The following is a 17066-nucleotide window of genomic DNA, read 5'->3' on the forward strand; positions in this document are numbered from 1 at the left end:
AGCGTGTGCTCAGTGCGCCAGGCCAGGCTGACAAAGCACTTGCTCTCAGCCCCCCTTCATCTGACCCTTGTCGCTGCGCTCCTCTCTGCCTCCGCGTATCAAGTAGCACAGCCCTGGATTTCAAGGGAGCGGCTGAAGGCACCATGGAGCAGGAAAGAGAATTTCAGAAGCAGAGGCTGGTAGTAAGCCTGGAAAGGAGTATGTCTGGCAGCTACAGGGAGGCAGCAAGAGGCATGAGCTGCGGGTATGTATGAGGGAGGTGCACCTGCTCATTTGTGTGTGCGTGCATTCCCGCAGATGTGTGTATCTGCGTGTGTGCGTGTGTGTGCATGCATGTGCTTGGTGTATGTACATAGACGCCTGGCAAAGGCCTGGTGTTAAAAGATAAACTGAGGCATATTAAGAATTATAAGAGTTTATGTGAGCAAAATCAATTCAAATCGGGCAGTGCCAAAGCAGAAGTGCTTAGGAACACCGCACCGACCAAGCTAGGGGCAAGACTTGTAGAGAAGACCTGGAAGCAAAGCAAGGAAATTGTCTGATTGGCTATAGCTGAAGTGGTTGCCTTCTTTGGGAAAGCCTAGTTGTTTGTGATTGGTTTGCTTTCGGTTTCAATTTTTTAACCTTGAGGCGTTTACAGGCTGGTTTTGGTTTGCCGACGTAAGCTACGAAGGCGTTGGAACCACCTCAGGCTGATGACTTCCGTGTTTAATTAATTTAACGTCGGCACTTCTGAGTTCCCGGGTCCCCCGTGTGCAAGTGCATAGGGCCGGGTGTGAATGTAAAGAATGTGCCCCACGTGCCTGTGGATGCACGTAGGTTGCCGTCACCAAGGGGTGACACCCAGCCTGACGTGGGCACTGACCAATCAGAACGCAGCAGCACTGAAGTCCAGGGGAGGCCCACAGGTCCCCTGGAAGGGGCTACAATGACTGGGGTGGGGTGGGGGAGCCTGCGGGGAGCTCGGGCCAGTGGATGTGTACCAGCTGGCTCGGATGTATTTCAGTGTTTCAGTAACTGGTATAGCTTTCCTTGTGCTAATGGGAAGAACATCAGTTCTGCTGTCACCAAAAATCAAGTTGGGTCAGTAATTAGGGAAATATGTTCTGGTCACCGGGAGCTCGATTTTCATTAAAGGGAGTGACAGGATCAGATTTCCATGTTATAAGGGACACTCTGTTGGCTCTAGATAAGTCATGTAATGCCCTTAGAAAATTGGGAGGACCATGACCATATGAATGTGATCTCATTTCGTCTTTACACCAACCTTTACTTAAACTTGGTGTAAAGACGAAATGCGATCACATTCATACGGTGTACTGGGCATGGCATTGTTCATGCATCTGGTGTCATCATTGTTACTATAAAAATGACATAGTATATATCTGACCAGGTATGGTTTTGGAGATCACAGAGATCTGGATTTAAACCCACTTTGCTGTTGATAACCTGTGTAAGTGAAGCCTCTCTGAATCTCAGTTTCCCCCATCTGTGGTCCCCACAAAGACCACAAAATGTTACGATGGGCGTGTTCTAATGATTAACAATGCCTTGCACAAAGTAATTATAGATGGGTCCTGTTATTATTATTCCTGATGAAGATGATGATGACGATGACGATGGTAATGGAGGGACCCCTCTGCAGTCTGTCAGAACCCGAAGGGCTCTAGAAATCACCCGGCTCAAACTTTTCATTGTACAGATGGGCCTGTTGTGGCCTAGAGAAGCGTGACATGTGACTGACCTCAGGCCTCCCTGGGGGCAGCAGCCTGGGGAGCCAGCTGAGGCATCAGGCCAGTGGGCCTCTGGCTGGAACTGCCTTCTTCACTTTGCTGAGCCTGGGCTCCAAAGCTGCCCTTTGGGCTTTGTGAGACATGGCGCCATATACAACTTTCATTACTTTCAATAAACGTGTGGATTGTTGCTCCCATTCTCCACGTACCCTCCCTGGAGCCCAGGCTCCTAGTGACTTTGAGGAGAGGGGAGAAGTGGGGAACGGCATCGCTGGGCTCCTTCCCTGCTGGGAGCAGCAGTGGCCTGGCTGGCGTGTGCAGGTCCATCGGCTGCACTGGCCCCATCCCCTGCAAAACCTCCTCTCCACATTATGAGGCCTGCGTAGATGCTGCCTTTAAGTTAGTGGCAGAGGAAGAAACTCAGGCAACACAAGGCCTCCCCGTACCCTGGGTATTGAACATTACAGAAATTTATTGCCACTTTCCGAGGTTGACGAGGGAGGTGATGGCCCATGAGGTGTTGAGTTGGTTCTCAAGGAAGAGCAAGTTTCTGAAATCAGATCATCAGATAACACAAGTAGCAAGTCCGTATACAGCACTTCATTGGGTCAGACACTACTCTGAGCCATTGACGCATACGGATGTCTACCGTTTTCACCAGAACTCTGTGAGGTAGGGGCGATTATCATCCCCATTTTACGTATGAGGGATGGAGATACCGTGCCCTCAAAAGGCCAGGAGGGAGCTGGAATGAGATCTAGGTGGCCGGGCCCGGGCCCTGGAGTCTGTTTTCTCCGTGTTGTCTGTTGGAAGATGGGACTGAAGGACAAAGCCTCTTCTTTCCCCTGGGGGAGATCTGGGCTGAATGCTGGGAAACTGTAAGCATGGACATTTCTCTCAGCAAAGAGGGAAGCCCTGAGCTGCGCAGCGTGGCTGGGCCGCTCCGAAAGGCACTTGCTCTGCATTCCACAGTGGCCCCATGCAGTTGCTGGGAGAGCCTCTGGGGAAGATCATTAATCATGGTGTGGCCCCTCGTGGGGACCGGCTGCACCTCGCCCAGCCTCTCCCCTCTCGCTTGCTAAGTCCTCACTGAGAAAGGTACCATGGCTTTCCTTTGGTGGGTAGGCTTCTGGCCTTCTTGAAGGTGTGTAGTTGGGACCAATTCTGCCCCAATATTGATCTACAATGTCTTGTCCACCCCTCCCCCCACCCCACCCACCAAGAGCCTGGGCCCCAGCAGTGGGCTGCAGAGGGGACCAGGTGTGTGAAACTCAGGCCAAGCCACACAGTCAGGAGAAGAGAGGGTTGATGCCTCAGAGGACAGGTAGGGCCCTACAGGTTGAGGGACTGGGGGCAGAGATGACTTCCCAGAGGAAGGGGATAGACAAGGTGTGGCATGTCCCCAGGAAAGGGGAGGGGAGGGGTGCTGCTGGCAAGGCTCTGGGAGCCACATCTGCTAAGCCCTTTTCCTCATGTGTCAGGAGGTCTGAACCCCACCCCCCGGCACAGGCTTGTGTCATCATCTCCTGTGCTCGGTACACCCTGGCCTTTCTGTGTACCCCTTGGGGCAGGGCCCCAAAGCACATGGTAGGCCCTTGAAGAAACAAGAAAACTAAAGACAGGTCACCAGCTGGGTCCCGCCCCTGACCTCCGTGCCCCAGCAGAGCACCTGGAGCAGAAGACTGGCCAAGCCTGGAGGACTTCAGGTGGCCTTCACTTTGCCTTAGGTAGGTACCCCCTTAGCTTGCACAACCTCTGGATTGGTGTCTGGGGGGAAGCTGGCCTGCTCTGGTGATGCTGAATCCTCCAGGACCCCCCACCTGCAGCCTGGGAGCCTGGTCTGAGGCCCTGGGGGGCTCTCAGCTCCCTTCCCTCCCACAGCCTACCACCACCAGGCAGGGTGGGGGAGATGCAGGGAAGTGTCAGTGGGAGGTCTCAGCCCTGACCTTCACTGACCTCAGAGCAAACACATGGCATTTCCTGGGAGCCAGGCCATGGAAGTAAGAAAGTCTCTCTCTTTTCCCCAAGGAAAGACCAGAGAAAATTCAGGGTGCTACCTGTCCCCTTCCTCTTCGGAACCTGGGAGTCTCTGGGGGAGGGGCGCCATCAGGATTTGCATCTCCTGAGAAATTTTCAGTTTGATTTTCTATCTGTGGGCTGCTGGGAAAGAGCCTGAAGAGTTCCTGTGCCTGTGGGCAAGGGGATCCTTCCTCCCCGGCCCCGGAGGGAGCAGGCCTGCCCCAGCCAGACAGGTGGCAGGTGGAGGGAGTGGCTAGGTTCTCAGGGGTCCCCAGGCTTGAATTGTAACCTCTCCTGGGGCTGTTTTATATTCTCACCTCCAGGTTTTTATTTTGTTTAGAACGGTCACATTATACTTTAGCACTTAATTCAATAGCCATAGAAAATATGCTCTTTTTACTTTTTTCATCTTTTTGACCTAAGATCATGTTGGTGCCAATTTCCTTTAAAATAATTCATTACCTGCAGGCCATTGGCGTGAAATCCCAGCGGTAGCCCCCACCGATCCTCTCTCTGTAATTCCAAGGCCTCCCCTCGCTCACCCTCCCCTCGGGGAGCCTTGGCCTCTATGTTTATACACTAATGTTTTTTCTCACACATTCATTGTGCGGCTTTCCTTAATTTGGTGTCCCACTGGGTGCCGGCAGGAGGCCACTCAAACATTATGTCAGTGATCTCAAAATTGAACCCCAGGGCTTTCTTCTGCCAGTGGCCTGAGCAGATGTGTGGCACACTTTATTAACTCAAGTACCCACGAGTTGAAAATTTCATTAGTTTGAGGGGAGGGCTAAGTCCCATCCAGAGACCTGGTCTGGACAGATTCTTTGTGTCAACCTGACCCCTAGCAAAACGGATTATTGTTCTAAGTGAGACAAGTGACCTAATGTTCTGCCTGTTATGCACACATGGTCTGTAACCTTTTAAAATATGAGTGTGGGAAAACAGCGCATTCTGCCACATCCCTGACCGCAAATTCCTGACAGGTGTCAGCCAGGCTCTTAGCAACCCACAAGGAGCCTGGAATGATCCAGGGGCCACAGTGGTTCCCTTAGGCCAGGTATGGGCCAGGTCAGGAGGCTGCTGGCTGGGGGAAAGGAGCCCTTGCAGGCAGAGCCTTGGCCACCAGTGCCACCCTGCGACAGGCCAGGGCACAGCCTTAGCCCAGTGGTGAGCTGGGAAGGGCGTAGAAACAGCCCACCTCCCAGGCCCCCATGGCATGGGTCCTAGGCTTTCCAGCAGCACTGGGGCAGTGAGGAGTGGGGCGGGGGGAAGCTTTGCCATGGAATCCTGGAGACTAATGCAGAAACATTGGTTTGTTTGTTATAAAAAGGGAGTTTGCCAAGGCTCCATGATGAGCGTTGGGTGCAGCCACATCCCTGCTGAGAACACTGCACAAATCCACCTGCTCACCTGGGCCCCCTCCTCTCCCACTGTTCTAAGTAACCTCATGTTCTGCCTGTCAGGCACACGTGGTCTGTAGCCTTTCCAAACATGGGTGAAGGAGAACGTACCTTCTGCCATATCCCTGACCACAAATTCCTGTCCTGTAGCAGCTGGGCTCTGTGGAGAGAAGGAAGGACATGCTCAGCTGGGTTCAGTGACCTCTTGTGGCCTCCCCAGCAAGGCCCTAAGCTGGGGCCTGGGGAGGGGAGAGAGGTGCTCTGACTGTGGCCTGGGCGTGTGCAACGGTAGGGACGAGGGGGTGGATGAATCACCAGGTTGGCCTGGGAGGGACCATCTCCATGCAGTGTGGCTGGAAGAGAAAAGCAGTTATAACCAAGGGACTTGGGTAGGACCCACAGGGGAGAAGGACCCAAGTAAGGCTTTAACAGACCAGAAGAATGGGCTAAGGAGGGTCCTGAGTAGGAAGGGGACAAGGCGTGGGTCTTGACTGGAGTTTTGGGGGTGCTAAGAGGTGGCTAAGTGGGGCCTGTCACAGAGATGCACCCTTTGAGGATCCCAGCTCCTGTAGCTGCATAAGAATGCCTGGAGACCTAGGGACATGGCCCCCAGCCTGGCCTCGGCTCTCCCCAGAGTCTCTGTGACCTGGCCTCCCAGGGAGCTGAGGAGAGGGCTGCCCTGGCCCCTACCTTCTGACAGACACAAAGCAGAGCTGGTTGTAAAAACTTAATTAGATGAAATATTTTAACAAGAAATTCCAAGAACAGAATGCCCTGCTTGTAAGCGAGCCCTCACAGAAATAAAAGCTGACAGGAAGCGTGTGTTCTGTCTGACAAGAGAAAGTTTCTGCAAGAATCAAGATGGTGCAGAGAGTTGGCCTGAGCTGGACCAACAAGTGAGCCAGGCTGGTTCCTGAAGTCAGAGCCCAGAAGGGGAAGGGTCACTGCTCTGGGACAGTATGGACTCCTGATCATCCTTCATCCAGTCAGCGTACCTTCATTGAGCATCTATCCTGTGGCCGGCGGTGGGCAAGCCTGAGTGCAATGCTGTCAGCCTTCACCAGATGTTTCTGTGCTCCTGTGAGAGGGATATTACAAGATGAAGAACAGGAGTCTCAGGGAGGTGAGGTGACTTCCTAGCCTTAGGTCAGAGCTGGGACTAGAACCTGGTCCTCTTGATTCCCACGTCAGGCTTTTGTTGACCCGACTTGCCCTTTCCACCACAGTGGAATTGCTGGCTGGCCGGAAGCAAGGCCACCTCTAGGGCTGGGGGGTGATGCCCCTCTTGGTGGAGCACCATCAAATTCTGTCCCCAAAGTGGGATGAGGGGGTGCAGGAAGCTTCATCCCCACTCTGAGGAGAGGGCCTGCAGACCAGAGTGACCCAGGCAGGGGCTGCTGAGGTTCTGGAGCATGCCCAGGCTGGGTCAGGCACAGGGCTAACGTCAGACCTGACAGGGAACAGGGGACTTCCACTGTGAGCAGACAGATGATCAAGGCAAGGGCTGTCTGGTCTTGGAAGACTTCCTGGAGGAAGTGGGACTTGAGAAGACCTTGACTATTTCCACAGAGGGTCAGGGAGGGTGTTCTAGGCAGAGGGAAGGGAGTGAAAAAAGCCTGGAGGTGGGTGGCAAGGCATGCTGTGTAGCCAAGGGGGCAGGAGGAAACCTGTTCTCATGTATGTGTCAGGGATGATGAGGTGACAGGAAGCATCTCCTGTTCTTCTGTCAGTCTAAGGCCTCTGTGAGGACAATGCACAAGTAACTTGCTTGATTTTTCTTTTTTTTTTTTTTAAGATTTTATTTATTTATTCATGAGAGACAGAGAGAGAGAGAGAGACAGAGGCAGAGGGAGAAGCAGGCTCCCCGCGGAGCAGGGAGCCCAATGTGGGACTCGATCCCAGGACCCTGGGATCATGCCCTGAGCCGAAGGCAGATGCTTAACCGACTGAGCCACCCAGGCGTCCTGCTTGATTTTTCTTGATTGATTATTCCCTGGACTAGAAGTATTTCTGTAACAATAGAACAAAATCCTTCTTGCTATGAAGGTGGGTTTACTGCATACAGTCTTCCAATGGCCTCAGTAAGACCTGGCTTGGTACCACGCTGACTGAAGCACACTCCATAAAAAACCTGAAATCTGCAATGAAGATTCATTTTAGGTAGAATGGTTCACAGTATAAGAGGAAACTGCTTTATAAGAATATTCCCCACCAGGTTCTCGTACATTGTAAATTTCAAATATTCTTTGATTTATCAAAGGGAATACTCAAATTTTATTAAACCTAGTAAATGTGTATGGAAGCTGAGACAGGGCTGTGATTGGCTCAGCAATCAGCTTACAACCTCAGTGACTCTGAGATAGAAAATTGCCTGCATAACTGAACATAATAATAATAATAATAAAAAAAAGAAATTCTGCAAATTCTCCAAATTCTATCCCCTACCCTCTCCCATCTGTTTCCTTCCTTTAGGCCCAGAAAGGGCATAGGCAAAGAATGTGCTATGAGGAACTTGGATCCATAGGACCCATCTCTTAGAACAAAACCAAAGACTTTACTAATTTCCCCTGAGCAAGGTTCTCATCTCAACCTCTTAGGAGAAGGCAAGTGCATGTGGGCCTCTCTTTACCAATCTACCTTGTCCCAGGAAAACTGTATGCAGAGTTTTAGATCAATAGATTCTTTTAAAAACATGGTAGGATGAGTCATTGCCCTGTTTTATTTGTGAAAGATGAAAAAAAGTATTTTAAAGCTGGCTGCATGTAGCCTAAAAGGAAGGGAAAATGTTTCCTAGTAAGAAGACTGCTTTTTCTTAAATGAAAATAGGTCAATGGGCCTGTTGGTTATAAAACATGAGACCCTCCCTAGATATAACCATGGAAGAGTCAAATTGCTCTTCACTCCATGGTGACAAGAGTCTTCCTCTGTTGGGTGGAGCAGACAGGGTTTGGGGACCTGGGGAAAGTTAAACAGGGGATGCACAGGGAGACAGACCTAGACAGACAGGAGCAGACAGCTCACAGGACATTCACATGTTAGGGAGCCTCAGGAAAGCCACATCCTCCTTGGAGGACCTGGATAGTCTCCCTTCGAAGGACCAAAGTCAGCCTCATGGATCCTCAGCTTCTTCCTCCTACCATCCAAATGCTTTTGTGAGAGGAAAGCCTTGAAGTACCACTTTGATGAAATGGTTAGTCAGTTAACAAACAGCACATGCCAGTGTTGAGTGAGTTGCTTGACAGGACTTCATGGAAGGGAATGATTGTTTCAGCAAACTCAGTGAACCCCCAAGAAGGGATGTGTCCCTCATCTCCCCAGCCGTAAGGTAAAACTTAGAAGAAAACTGACAAGGCCCTAGCTGAAGCCCGTTGCACATGGTCTGGTTGACTTCAGGGTTTGGTCTGGGGCAGCAACATGAATCAGCAAGATATAAGAGACCAATGCAAGCACATGGCCTGGGTGTGCTCCGGAGATGATCGGAGAAGACTTGGAAGACTAAGAGACATTATTTGCTGGGCCTTGAAGGATTTCCCTAGTGAGGATAAAAGAGCCAGTTGTGGAGATAAGAAAGTACAGATATTGCAGGAGGACCCAGGCTAATTCAGTGCATCTGGAGTGCATTACTGTGGAGTTCCCATTTTGCAGATGAAGAAAATGATGGTCAGAGAGGTAAAGTGACTGTCCCAGGCCCCTCTAGCTAGTCTCCCTTTCTCCCTCCCTGTCCCCATGGTCCCCGGGGGTCCCAGGGTCCCTGTTAGTCCTCTTCATTTGGGTCCCTCCCACACCGAGGGCCTCCTCCAGCCTCCCCCAGCAGTGCCCTGAATGCCTAGGAGAGTTCCTGGCCCAGAGAAGGGGCTTAATAAATAGCTACTGAAGATATGAGATGATTTTCTCTCTCTTTTTTTGGTTTTGATCTTATTTTATTTGTTTATTTATTTATTTATTTATTTATTTATTTTTAAGATGTTTAACATAGAGTTCTTTGAGATGATTTTCTCTTGAAAAGAGGGGTTGTCCATCCAAAAATCCCAGGTGGATACCCTGAAGGGGAAAGGGAAACACAAGATAAATTAAGTGCTTAATATGTGCCCGGCACTTAAAGGTTTGTCTTTTCTGTCTTTTGTTTTACATAACTAATCAACAACATAGTTAAAATAATTCATAACATAATAAACACCCCAAAACTCATCAGCCAGCACAAGAATAAGAACATGGCATAAATCATAATGTCCTCTACAATTGGGATGGCTAATTGTAGGTGTCAGCTTGACTGGGCCAAGGGATGCCCAGATATCTGGTTACGCATTGTTTCTGGTTGTGTCTGTGAGGGTGTTTCCAGAAGAGATTAGCACTGGAAGCAGCAGACTGAGTAAAGTTGATGGCCCTCTCCAGTAAGAATTGGCATCATCCAATCTGTTGTGGTCTGAATAAAACAAGGAAGGGTGAATTTGCTCCCTTTGCTTGAGCTGGGACATCTGTATTCTCCTTCCCGCCCCCTTGGACATCAGTGCTCCTGGTTCTCAGGCCTTTGGACTCAGACCAGGACTTACACCAACAACCCCTGGATTCTCAGGCCTTCCGACTTGGACATCACCAGCTGAACAAAACCAGCTTTCCTGGTTTTCCAGCTTGCAGAGGGCAGATTCTGCATCTTCTTATCCTCCATTTCTTAAGCAATTCCTATAATAAATCTCTCATATTTTACTGGTTCCATTTTCCTGGAATACTCTAATATACCAATCCTTTCCCCTGCCTGTCTCCACCAGATATAACCTGTCCTGACTCTTGAGTTTATCATTCCCTGTCTTTAAAACTATAATTCTAGAAAACAAATTGTTTGGTTTTAGTTGATTTTAACTTTATCAGAAGGGTGTTGTGCTGTGTTTAATCTTACCTTTTCACTCAATATATTTGTGAAATCCCTTTACATAGTTGTGTATAATTGTAATTATATATCATTCATTTTTACTTCTGTCAATATGACACTATTAATTTATCCACTCTTCATGTGCCAGGCACTTGATATACATTCCCTCATTTAATTTAATTTAATTTAATTTAATTTAATTTATTTACAAGAGATCGAGCATGGGGAGAAGGGGCAGAGGTAGAGGGAGAAGCAGACTCCCCACTGAGCAGGGAGCCTAATGTGGGGCTTGATCCCAGGACCCTGAGATCACGACCTGAATATTCATAACCGAATGAGCCACCCAGGCACCTCTACATTCTCTCATTTGATCTTCATTACAACCCTATGAATAAGAGGAAACCACTTTCTACTACTGCTCAGGTTGAGCCACCTATTCTTTCATGATTTCCATTTTAAAGATGAAACTAGAAAAACCAAGTAACTTTCCTGAGGTTACAGAACCTACCCACAGCGAAGCCTGAATTCGGCCCCAATGCTTAGGCGTTCTTGTGAAAAGAGACAAGTACAGGCTGCCCCAGGATTCCCTACGTCAGCGAGGTAGGGCTACAGGCAGCACCCTGTCCTATTCTTACTGTGAGTTGTTTTCTTACTGTGAGTGAGTTTCTATGATCTTCTAGTACCTCCTGCAATTCCAGAAGTGCTCTAATGACCACAGGTCCCATCAAGCTAGCCCAGGCCTGCTATAAGGCTCCTGGAGCTGTCCTGGCACCCCCTGCGTTACAGGGACCAACATGCCAGCTGAGAAGGGGTGGTGTGTACTTGGGGAACCAGGGGGAGTTGGTGGAGCTGGGTTGTTCACCGATTACCCTTCCCTCAGGCTACTCTCTAGAGTCTCAACTCTGAACTCCTCCGCTCAGTATAGCTTAGAGCTCATGCAGCACAGCCACAGTCCTACCCATAGCTTAAAAACAAGGGTGGGGACACGAATCTACTGCTCATGGACCAGACCACCTCCCAGGCCTGAGTTATCCCTCTCACCTGAAACTGGGCTTCAGTGGTGCCAGTCGAAGGTATAAAATTGACACAGGGGTCAGAGCTTAGCGCCTGGTGTCCTGGGCATCACTGACCTGCAGCACTGCTCAGACCTGAAGAGGGCATAAGCCAGTTTGTGTAGGAGGAGAAGGCAGGGCCCTTTCCTCACAGAAACATGTGCACCTACCCCACTAACTTTTATGAGGAACTGGAATGTTATTTGTTGGTGACCACCCAAATAACTTCGAAGAGAGTTGTAGCTGACCTCTTAATGTGAAACAGCAAGACAAAGAGATGAGCTAAGAGGTAGTGGTCTTTTTCTGCATGTTTATCTCTGGTTATTAGACACTTTTAGAGGGAACATCTGTTTGGCCACTCTGGCTCCCATATTGCAGGCCCTGTTTGAGGGCTAGGTTGGCCCCTTCTCTGACTGAATGGGGACTAAGTCATAAATTAGAGCCAGAAGGGGGACCTAGAATAAGAAGTCAGGGCAGGGGGAGCTTTGCTCATCTCACCAGTAAAGAGCCATTGGGCTTCTCAACTAACCAGCCTTCAAGTGAAAAGCAAAGAAAATGGAGATTGCTCTAAATGCACCTGGTGGTGCCCACTCCCAGTGAACTCATTTATTGCAAGGTTTATTCTGGGGATAACACCCCTACTCCAGGCAGGAACTGGAAGTAAAACTAAAGCACACAGCCTGATCATGCTTCCAAAGTTCCAGGGACCTGGGCTGGGCTCCGTTATTTCACTTCTCCTTTGGTTTGAAACGTTGGCCATTTGTTTTACAGAAAGAATATCTGTGTTTATAGTAGGATTTTCCATGTCACCTCACAGTATGTTTTTAAAAGATGTATTTGTTGACTCACTCTCAAGATAGTACCTAATTAATTGTACAAGAAAAAAACCCTCTTTGTTTTTTGTTAAGTTTCTGAAGATACTTATAAGTTCATAAAATTAATGCAGTGTTAAAATTCTCCTTTGTCTCTGTTCCTTTGAATATTGTCTCTCTAGCCCCTCTGTCCAGCTTAATAGCCTGCTAGTAATTTCTGCTTAGACACACCACTTCAACTTGAAAGTTACCATAGTCCCTTTCCAGCTGTGATAGTCTGAGTCCATGCCTTACACTAATAATCTGCCCCCAACACATCCCTCCTGTTTCTGTGGATGCCCCATAGCTCTTCAGGTTATGCAGATTCAAAATTTTATAACTCTCAAGTCTGCTCCATTCATTCTTCTTCCTTGCTCTTCTGGTGTCTCCTGTACCCTCTCCAATTCTTGGTTCCAGTGATTTACCAAGGCAGCTCCCTTTCTGATAGCTTTTGCGCCTATCGCTTCTGTTCTAAGCAATCAACCTCTTGGTTCTGTCAAATATGCCCTCATGATGCTCTTCCTCGCCATTCCTAGCAACTATGACTTGGCTAAGGCACTTAGCATCTTTTATTTGGATGCTGGCACAGCTTTGTATCCATATTTATCCCATTACAATTTCTCCTACATGAGTTGCCATAGCAGTTTTCTTAAGTCACAACTTCTATCACTCCTGTTCCAAAACTTTCTCCAGCAAAGAAGGTACTACCTTTCACTCTGGTTTTTGAGATCTCTGCAATCCTGCCAAACCTACCTTTCCAATCCTGTCTCCCTTTACTTTTCCTGTGCTCTGGCTACTAGATGATCCAGTGTCTCTCTCTCACACACACCCATCTTCCTTTCCTTTCCACATGTTTTTCTTCATCTAGAATGCCCTTTCTCCCTTATCACTTGTCAATGCATCTTCAAGATTCATTCCAATTTCTCCATTCTTTCCTGTTATAAGCCCTCATAGTACTTTATACCCAACACAAGACAACATATTCCACCTTTGATAGACAAATGGACAAGTACCTATGAACTTCATCTTACTGACCTTGGTTTCCTCTATAGAGCCTTTGTGCTTAGCATATAGAAGCATTTAATGACTGTTCATTGAACTGGATAGGTCTCCCTGCTTCCATTTCTTCTCCTTGCCATAAATTCATTTAAATTATCATCTGAAAATCATGGCACTTTTTTTTTTTTTTTTATACAACATTAAAGGTTGCAAAGCTCTTTCACATGTATTACTTCAACTGATTTTTTTTATGAACAACCCTTCAAAGGCAGGCAGGATAGATATTAGCCTCACTTCGTAGTTAAGAAAACAGGCTCACTGAGGGGAAATAAGTAGTCCAAAGCTACAAGCAAGTAAGGAATGTAGCCAGTAATTGAACCCAGGGAAGTATCCTGATTTATGGTAGATGACCAAAGAAGAAATCCAGCAAAGTTGAAGCCCTCCCAAGTATCCCTTATTCCAACTCTATTGAGCATAATGAAGGTATTCTAAGCCATCCAGGAGCACCTCGTAAAGGGATACCAGTGAGGGAACTGGACAGGTGGGCACTGTGTGATTACATGATCATTTCAAATTTGTGTCTATTTTTCTTCCTCTTATGCCCTAGAGGCAGATATCATTATATGAACACCAGAAACCTTGGACTCCTCCTTCCCCTCCAAATTAAGCCACCATTCCAGGCCTCCTTTCAGTTTGAGCACTTAGTACATTCTTGCTACTCAGAGCTCATCAGGGAAACTCTTCTGGGGCTGTGCCTAGAACCACTCATGTGATGTCCTGGGACCTGGGCCTAATTTTCCACCTTCTATCACATTTGGAATTGATCCCTCATTTACCCACTCATTCATTCACTCAACTATCTGTCCATTCATCCATCCATCTATCCATCCATCTCTCTGTCCATCCATCTATTGATTCATTATCCAACAGACTTTCCTTCAGTACCAGATCCATACACTACCATGTATTCCACTTCCCTAGGACTATTTCTGGCTCCTCAGTTCCAAAGAATCCAAGGGAATATGAAGGCTTTAGGAAATAATGAAGGTTGAAGGTATTTTTGGATAAAAAGAGTCATTTCCAAACCGACCTCATATAGGACTCAGAGGGGGTGGTAATCTCCAATTTCCTATTCCCCAGAGGTACACCCTTCTTTTGTTGTTCAGTGCCACTGAAAGGAAACGTAGAGCTCACCTTCTAAGCCCCAAGATATTAGTGATGGTTGTGCTGCACAGGTTCTTTACAGACTTCCCTTACTAGAGCTCAGCTTGGATGCTCTGACCAGAGGTTGCCAAGGTTTAAAAGTAAGAGTTTGAGGTGAGCGGATGTGGCAGGAGGCATCCTTAGGTTTTGATTATACTTGGGCTTCTTAGATATTAAATTTGGAGGAATAAGGGAACTCAAGAACATAAATGTACATTTGGTCTCAGAAATGTTAGGAATATATGTCCCCATGCTCCCTCTTCCACCCTTACTTTCTGTGCCTTGAATGGATCCTGGCTAAGCTGCAGGGAGACATCTGAGATCCCTATTATCATGAAGCAATGGGGCCAGGACTTCCTAGCCATCCTTTCTCCATTCCTGGCAGGCTGAGTGAAATAAAGAGCCTGTTTGTTTATCTCAGAACCCCATAGAGCACCTTGCCAGGGGAGGGCAGACTGGTGGATGAGGAAGACTGTGTGGCACATAAAGACAAATAAGTTGCTCCTTGGGATCAAATTACATGAAGGCCTTTGCAAATAGTTCTTCCTTTTCACTTGGCAAATACAATCCCTGATATCAGTTACCTTTTTTATCTTTTAGGTGGCAAAATAGTTCCCTCCTCAAATTCTCCCTTTCCTCTTTTATTCTATTACTCTAAACTCCATGTGTATTCTTCTAGAAGTTTTGAAATGCCAGACATTTGAATCAATACCCTCATTTTGCTATTTTTCAATATGAATGAGTCAAATTGAGTGCTACAATATGCAATAAAGAATTCATTTATTTGTTCTCCCTCCCCCAAGTTTAGTAAAATAACTCAGATCCTGATTTTCTTTAACTTGCAAAAAAAAAAATGTTATTTCCCAGAGTTGAGAGACCGTCAGAGATCTGATGCCAGCTTCAGTACAGATCCAGGTCATATGTGCTTCTGCCTAGAGTCAGCTGCTTGCCATAAGGCTGGCTCAGTGTGTGGTTATATCAACACGTACAGTTTGAATTTTCCCCTACTATATGGAAGTTTAATTGGAACAGAAGAATGAATGAGAATTGCTATAAACAATTAGAAAGTGATAGTAAATTCTCCCGGAGAAACCTTGATGTAGGGGATCATGTTATTGACTGTGGCCGATTGTAGCTCTTTCAGCAATTCAGTGATATACCTCAGAAACATGTGGTATTTTTGAATGGACAGGTCAATCAATCTTTTGGACTCAGTAATGAATTTTTCATAGTAATCAGAAAGTTGGTCTGAAAAATCCTGTAGTTTATATCTGAACTGCTGGTGGTAATCAGAAATGATTTCCTTCATTGCAATGGCCCAGCTTTTAATTATTTCCTGAGCATTGGTAGAAAGCTCTGCAATCTTCTTCCCTTTTCCATCTTCATCAGTAAGGATGCTAAGGTATTCCTGGATATCTTTCTGCACAAACTGCTCAATTTGACTTGAGACCTCGGAAACCAACATAGTAGTACTGACAGTGTAATTGGAGTGCAAGTCCTTAAGGACGTCCACTAGGTTCTTGAGCAAGCTGATGATCTTTTCTTCAAGTTCATAAAACCTTGCTGTCCAGCTGACCACATTTGGATCAACATATTCTTTGTGAAGATCCTTTATGATTTGATGGTACTGCTGTAACTGTTGAGAAGATTTCTGAAGTTGGTTTTCAACAAGTTCACTAAACTTGCCAATGTTAAGGTACAGGTATTGAAAAACATATGGAATATATTTGTTGAAGATTCTGTTGATCTTGTATTGAATATGATCAATGAAATAAGTAAATTTTACCTCCTTTAAGTATTGAATATCTTCTTCTAGCTCTTGGAAAGTTCTTTGTAAGTAGCTCCGAAGATCACTTAGCATTTCTGTAGTCTTGAGAGACTGAAGGGTGTTAAATATATCCTGTAGCTTTTGTGATAAAGGTATCAACAGTCTCCCAAACTCCGAGATTAGATCTATTAGTTTAAAGGTCTGTGAACCAAAAGGAATTTTAATCTCTAGGTCCTTGATTAATTCAGATTTCTCCATCAGGTCTTGGAAATAGGAAAACATTATTTCTAACCCACTATGGATTTTTGAATATACCTGGGACAGCACCTGCCCTACTTCCCTCATGACCACAGTGTAGACTTCATCTTTAGTGTATGTTCCGACTTTTCCTGGGAGCTGGAATCTGGTTAACTTCAGGAAATCAATCAACGAGTCAATCTGATGACTGACTATGACTTTGTATTCCCGAGTAACTCCTATTAATCTGTCAAACATCTCATTCTGGTGTCCCTGGAAATCAGCTTGGTCTCCCTTAGCCAATAACAGTTCCTGGTACAGATCCTGGGCCTTGTCCTTCCATTGCTGGTAGGTTTTAGTGGTGCTTCTGGCTACCTTCTGGAGCCCTATGTCTGCCTCATCAATCTGCCTCATGGCGCCTTGATAGGCCCACTCAGCGCTGTTCTGCAGACTTCTTCTCAGTTTTAAAGAAGCATCTCTCAGATCGAGTCCTGTGTGCTCCTGGTGGTACTTGTTAGCATAGTCATAAAGAGCCCTCGTGGCCTTGGGCACATTGTTTTTGAGAGAGCTTAGTAGTTCAGATGCTGCCTCCTCTTCCCAGCTGACTTTGATCTGACGTTTCTCACCAGATTCCTGGTACCTCCACTCAGTTTTGAATATGTTGAGTTTTTTATCTAGAGAAGACTAAAACAAGAACAACAAAAAAAACCAACAAAAAAAACCATGTTTTCAATTATCCTGATTACATAATATACTACACTAAAACTTCATTAACAGTTAAAAGTAAAGATCAGAGGATCTTTCATATTCTGAAGGGGATTTATCTTGCATATGTCAGTTCATGTGTTTGTCTTATGGTTAAACAAGTTCACTGTTGTTAATTCCTCTTTATCATATGTCCCAGGAAGTATAAAATTATGCATGGCATTTACACAGT

At 46.7% G+C, this 17066-nt stretch overlaps 1 protein-coding gene across 1 annotated transcript in view; it reads right to left on the reverse strand.

Annotated features, from left to right (window-relative positions):
• Positions 1–14887: 14887 nt before the first annotated feature.
• APOB (apolipoprotein B) overlaps positions 14888–17066 on the reverse strand; it is a 37839-nt gene continuing 35660 nt past the window's right edge. Inside the window, exon 29 of the mRNA XM_036112735.2 lies at positions 14888–16813. Coding sequence (XP_035968628.2) covers positions 15185–16813 — 1629 coding nt within the window. The 3' untranslated portion in view covers positions 14888–15184. The remainder of the gene's footprint in view (positions 16814–17066) is intronic.

This window comes from Halichoerus grypus, chromosome 10 (genome assembly GCF_964656455.1).
Source record: "Halichoerus grypus chromosome 10, mHalGry1.hap1.1, whole genome shotgun sequence".
Lineage (NCBI taxonomy): Eukaryota > Metazoa > Chordata > Mammalia > Carnivora > Phocidae > Halichoerus > Halichoerus grypus.